General features: G+C 34.8%; 1 protein-coding gene across 1 annotated transcript in view; it reads left to right on the top strand.

Annotated features, from left to right (window-relative positions):
* The first annotated feature begins 2846 nt into the window (after window positions 1–2846).
* Window positions 2847–6696, top strand: part of letmd1 (LETM1 domain containing 1) — a 28798-nt gene continuing 24948 nt past the window's right edge. Inside the window, exon 1 of the mRNA XM_014016233.1 lies at window positions 2847–3700. Coding sequence (XP_013871687.1) covers window positions 3699–3700 — 2 coding nt within the window. The 5' untranslated portion in view covers window positions 2847–3698. The remainder of the gene's footprint in view (window positions 3701–6696) is intronic.

Raw genomic sequence — 6696 nt, 5'->3', positions numbered from 1 at the left:
ATCCTTGTCTGACCCCACGTTTAAGGGAGAATCGAGGCGAAGTACCAGATTGTAATCTGATAGAGCAGTTTCCATTTGTATACATTGTTTTGATAGCATTGCTAAAGTATGAACCAAAACCAAATTTCTTTAAAGCATGAAATATGAATTTATGTTCGACTGTGTCGAAAGCTTTATAAAAATCTAAAAAAGATAAAATTATCAGAGTATAAATTGGAGTAATCAAGTAAATCAAGTACTARTCTGATGTTGTTGGAAATGTGTCTGTTTTTCATGAAGCCGGATTGAGTCTCGTCAATTATGTTGTCCAAGACGGTTTTTATTCTTTTAGCGAAAATCAGAGCAAATATTTTATAATCATTATTTAGTAAACAGATTGGACRCCAGTTATCAATGAAAAGTGTATCCTTCTTTGGTTTTGGTATTAAGGTTATAAGGCCTTGAGTTAAAGTMGGGGGAAGACCTTTATTATCAACACATTCTGAAAAAAGTCCAAGAAGGAAAGGTGCTAGCTGTTTGGAGAATGCTTTATAAAATTCAGAAGTAAGACCGTCTGTCCCTGGGGATTTATTGGATTTGAGGTGTTCGATGGCAAATATAATTTCTTGTAATGTTAATGGTTTGTCTCAAGATTCTTTCGATTCAGCATCAGTTCTTTTAGTTTCTGTAAGAGAATCTAAAAATTGACAGATTCTTCACTAACTTTGGATTCGTATAACTTGGTATAAAAGTCTGAGCAATATTTGGTATAAAAGTCTGAGCAATATTTAGAAATTTTACAAGGGTCATCTGTGATATCTCCATGAATATTTAATTTTTGTATAGYATTATTTYTAGCATGAAATTTTTCAAGTCGAAAGAAATAGGCCGAATTCTGCTCCCCTTCTTCTAACCATCTTCTCCTGCTTCTCACAAAAGCCCCTTCAGCCTTTCGTCTATAAAGGTCATCCAACTTTGCTATCAAAACAATTGGAAATTAACCAAAAGTCTATGCGTGATAAACTAGTACGTGCTTTATTGCTCCAAGTATATGAATTAACATTAGGATTCTTTTCTCTCCATATATCAGTTAAATTAAATTTGTGCATAAACTGTATGAGATTAGAAGCCTTAAAATAATTGGTTCGCGGAGGCCATCTGTCTTGAAGACTGTCCAAAGTAATATTGAAGTCACCACCCATCACTATCATTGCATTTGGATATTTAGAAAGCCAATATAAAAAACGAGATTCTAAGACATTTAGCATTGTATCATTTTCACATTTTGAGTTATACCCATACAAATTAACAAGCAAAATTACAGTATCAGTTGKATCAAGAATCAAAATAAAGAAATGACCATTAGGATCACCTTCAGAGTGTAAAATGGCCCCATTGTAGGAGYTTTTCAGAATAGCAGTACCTGCTGCTCTTTCTGAGCCATGTGCAAACCAAATGTCATCGCCCCATTGCGTTTTCCATAACTGTGCATCATTCTTAACAGAGTGTGTCTCTTGRAAAAAAGAGAAGTCTGTTTTATGTTGCTTGGCGAATAAAAATAAAGCTTTACGTTTAACATTCTGTCTCAACCCCCTGGCGTTAAGAGAAAAAACAGAAAAGGACAGTGTAATAAAGTACTAAGAACAAGTACTATAAAAAGAAAATAAAAACTTSAAGTACTAAACGGTACTAAATATATGAAAAAATAATGTCCATCCCTTATTGGAGAGAGCAATAAAATAAACAATCTAGTGTAAACAATCTCTTAAAGTAATCAATACTAAAATATAAAAGTGTCACTGATTAGGCTCTTAATACACACACACACACACACACACACATAAATGTACAGTAGTAATAAAATTAAGGTACATTTAAATTAAAGAATGGGTAAAGTATTTTTTAATACTTTTGTGACACCCATCAAAATAATAATCTCATGTAAATCGTATTAAATGGTCTTCTTAGAAAAGGATATGAACAGTTTTAGGTGTGAAGTGCAGTGCACACTGATATTTCTTTGCAGAGCAGTGTAGGAAACGGGTGTGTGAGGGTTATGATTTTAAAAGGATCATCAAGTTGACGTCTTGGACCAAACGTGGAGAGATTTAGGTGGGTGAAGCTGCGTAAGCGGATGATGTGTCCATTTGGAACCGATCGAGTTGCTCTGGACGTATCTCTCTTCCATCGATGATGACACGGGTACCAGCAAAATGAGCCTTCTTTCCTTCTTTCTTTGCAGCTTCTATTATGGGCCATAACTTGTTTCGTGTTGCTTTGTCATCAGTTGTTAAATCTTCAGCGAATCTCAGTTTATTGTTTTTTAAGTATTCGCTCTTTTTCGCCTCCCTCAATAGGTCTCTTGTGGATCTGTTTGTAAAGCGGATGATGGTTGTCCTCTGCCTGTTTGGAGTCCCCTGGTGTCTTCCTAGACGATGGACAATATCAATGCCATCTGTGATTTTTTGCTAGGGTTGGGCAATATTGGCAAAAAAATTAATCACGATTAATTGCGGTATTTAGCCGATAACGATTAATTTGACGATTAATCCCCCAGAGTCCCTGGACACCCTTATTTCCTAGTCACATGACCAATTTATAAGGAGAAAATTGGCTCTTCGTAAAAATCTGTTCCAAATTGTGTCAAAATTACAGACTTCAGGCTATGCATCAAACTTTAAATTGTGTTGATAGATAAATAACTTAGACAATTTTTTTAATGTTGGTCATATTTGAATCAGAGAGGAACACCAAGCGGCTAGTCTGCCAGGTGGCATTTATCGTATTAATTGTCAACTGCCAAAAATTAATCGATTAATGTTTTTCTGACGATTAATTGCACACGATACAATTATGCCCAACCCTATTTTTTGCTGTGAATCAGATATCATGGCACAGCAGATGTTGACAACCTTGGCTTTAATATCTTCTGGATTATTTTCTGGGACACCATGAAGTCTGAGGTTCCATCTCCGTCCATACCTTTCTGATTCATTAWGCTTAGATTGCAGATCTGCTATTTGTCTGTCATATTTTTCACTGGCATTTTTGACCTCTCTCAAAATCAGTTTTAACAGATTCAACTTCTGCAAAGGCAAAATCAATGGACCTCTTCAGGGCTTCGATGCTGACTGAGTTCTTGGTAATCATACCTTCAAGATTATCTGCTCGCTCATTGACTGTGGCAATGATGTTTTCCTGTAAATCTGCCAAAGATATATCAGCCTTTTTCTTTTTTTCTTTTGGCTTGACCGGTGTATCAGGAGTAGATAATGGCAGGGATTTAAGATCATCATCTTGATTATCAGCGGTGCAAGCTTCAGAGGCTGTGTAATCATGATCCATCACGTTAGCTGATGTAGCAACAGTAGATGCGGTATTTTCTGATAGGTTTGTTGCTGTTGTTTTAGGAATATCTGGTGTTCCAAAAAGACATAACTTTTATGTTGACCAAAGGTTATTTCTCTTTGCGTTTCTTTCCTTAGCAATATTAGCTGCGTGATCCAATAGGCAGAAAAGGCTGTTAAGTCAATATTAAATAAAAGACCAGTATTCGGTAGGTTCTGAGAATGTTTACACAATATTTGTAGGTTTTTTTAGTGCATCGTATTAAATTGAATCTTGGAAATAAGGGATAGAAATCCGAAGAGCTGCTCAGCTACTAAAGTGTGCGTCTGCTTCGGTCGCCATCTTGGCCCCGGCCCCTCGAACATCGACTCATGTAAGTCGCAGTTTATGCTCCATGTTAAAATAAACAACTTCAGCGTCACATTTTATCAAGTTTAAATCACAGTTTAACCCCAAACAGCGAATCCTACAATTTCACATAGAAAATAATCAAGGAACTAATAACCTCGCACGAACTCACCTTTGGTCTTCTCCTGCACTGACAGACTCTCCGTGGCTTTTTGACTTGGCGCAGACTCACGTGACCTGCGGCCGCGCGCAGCTTATCTAAACAAAAAATGGCGACCACAGCGCTGAGCCCATGTTTTAAAACCATGAAGTTACAGAAGAAAGCTGTCTCACACAGACAGCTTCATGTTCTAAAAGCTATAATGTCTAAAAAATGAGGACATTTTTGAGAAACTGCAGTTCAGCTTTACTTTTGTACTGGCCTGTGTTTGGTGAATGCATCGTAGGGGAGACCGGGGACAGTTGCAACACGTCATTTTTCTACAAACAGAAACAAGCTAGAGTGATGACACTCACACTGTATGCTCAGTTAGATGCCCCACCTTTCAAAGAAAAAGTAAGCAGATTCAAAAACTGCTCCAGGATTTATTTGGGGGAAAAAAMTGTTTTTGAGGTACCAAAGTATTTTTTATTTTTTTTGCCCAGCTTTATTTTTTTATACTGTTTTCACTGTTTTTGTGATCCAACTCAAACTTATATGGTTTAAACAAGTGATAGGTTGACTTTTAACACATGAGGTTTTATCATGGCCGACAATAAATCCATATAAAAACAGAGCACATGTAGATGACATTAAGATGTTGAAATTAAGTTTACACTTAAAAGGGTATTGGGTATTCATGACAATTTTATAGTTTAAAACTTATAAGTGTTTAAGATGTATTTTCTGCAGTTGTTGTTTTCAACAATGGTTTTAAAATCCCAATTTCTTTCAATGTAAATTTTGCATAACGTAGGCGTACAGTGACGATAGGCAAAACAAAAGTTAATCGCCTCACAAATTGTTCTATTATTCTTGTTTCTAAAAGCCAACTGTATTTTATATCAATTTGAGTCTTTGACATCTGTATATAAGGTCTACTCATCAAGGCAATCTATATTCGTCATTTGATCAAAAAGAATAAATAAATAACCCTGTAATTTCATTATAACTTACAGTTTGTATTAATTTAGCAATAATATAAATATAAAAATAATAAAACTTTTATTTACAGTGAAATATATTGTATTAATAATATGTTGCAACCATCCCCAAACAATGTTGCAACTGTCCCCGGCGCTGGGGATTTTAGCTATTAACAGACAGATGTAAGTTTATTGTATTAAAATTTGGTTTGTCTAATTCAAACCATCTCTGATAAACAGAGTCAAATGCAAAAAGTGTTGCAACTGTCCCCGGCTTCCCCTATTTCACCTGTATCACATCTTTATACTATGATTTTCAGATTATTTTGGGATTATTTTATACTTGTCATTAGGTAATCAAGTTATAAGATTTTATCAGCTTTTATGGAGGTCAGGTAAGCAGAGGCTCTCTATGACAGAGAAACAAATGAAAGCTTTAGACCTCTCAAAACTGTTTTAAAAACTCAGGTTTATTTTTTTGGCATGTGAATCAGACTGCACACTTTTTCTACTTACTGTTATTTTATTCTATATTTTTAATTTACTGTTGTTCTGTAATTGTTTCACTGTTACACTTGTTCTTATAGCATGTCAGTCAATGACTCTTCTTTAAAATCAGCAGTAGTTTGTTGTTAGCAGGAAGCACATTCAGAGCTTTAGATAATGCATCATGTAAAGTTGTGGAGTTCTGAGAGTCAGACTATTTACAGCTCCTACAATTTATTTAGTTCCAAAATAAAAATCTCTTCCTTTTGGTAGGAAAATAATAATCTTATTAAACATTTTTACTTATTGAGTCTATACTACTGTCTTTATAGTACTTTATTGAACCTTTATTAAATGGTAAGCTGATTGAGAACAAATTCTCATTTGCAACAACGACCTGTAAATGGATGGTAAATTGATGATTGTGGCTTTGTGTCGGTGTATCGTAATGTTATGTTGAGGGTGGCCTAAAGATAATAATCAACAATGGGAATAAAGGTAATTAAAAATATTTTCACATAGACAGTGGTGGACAATAAAGTACTCAACTCTAGTCCTTGAGTAAAATTATTGATACTCATGGTCAAATCTACTGATCAAAAAGTTACTTGGTCGAAAACCTACTCAAGTTAAAGTACCGAAGTGCTTACTTTTGAAAATATTTAAGTATTCAAAAGTACATGCATTTAAAAATACTCAAGTATTCAAAAGTACAAATTATATTTGCACATTGCAGTAATGTTTTCAGAGTGKCCTATTCTGAGTCGAATAATTACATTTCATCTTTTCTATTCAATCTTGTTTTTCTTCCCAGCCCCACATGTTTTTGTATTCTGTACAAATGTTTTCCAGTCTCCTGTAAATCCCAGTAATCTTGCCATGTTGTCTGTGTATATTTCTTSATGTGGTAAATGGTTTTATTTCAGATTTACTTAATAGGACTTGAAGTTCTATAGATTTCAACACAATAAGTGTTTACACATCTGCTGCTGCACAATCATTTGTACTGTTACTATTCATTGTCATCACTCAACTGGACAATCCTTTGCACTACTACTCTGCTGTAATTGCACATCTGTGTTTCTTGTCTGCATTGTGATTCTTCACTTTACAGTTATTGGTCTGTTGAGTTTGTTTTGCACTGAAAACAGGCAATTTCTSATTCCTAATGTCAGATTCTGTTAGTCTACTGTCTCTAAAATAAAACATATCTTTTTCTATCCTTGCACAATTCATTATATTATATTTTTATTAGTAGTAGTTGAATCATGGCTAGTCAGTGTTAATTTTTGTTTTGTGTGCTGTCTATAGTTTTTAAAGTAACTAATGTGGGAACGGATGCTGCGGTGACACCTGAATTTCCCCTCTGCAGGACAATAAAGGCAATTTCTATTCTATTCTATTCTATTC

The sequence above is a fragment of the Austrofundulus limnaeus genome, unplaced genomic scaffold (assembly GCF_001266775.1).
Source record: "Austrofundulus limnaeus strain Quisiro unplaced genomic scaffold, Austrofundulus_limnaeus-1.0 Scaffold141, whole genome shotgun sequence".
Classification (NCBI taxonomy): domain Eukaryota; kingdom Metazoa; phylum Chordata; class Actinopteri; order Cyprinodontiformes; family Rivulidae; genus Austrofundulus; species Austrofundulus limnaeus.
The sequence above is the reverse complement of the archived record's forward strand: the minus strand, read 5'-3'. Positions and strand labels throughout refer to the sequence as shown.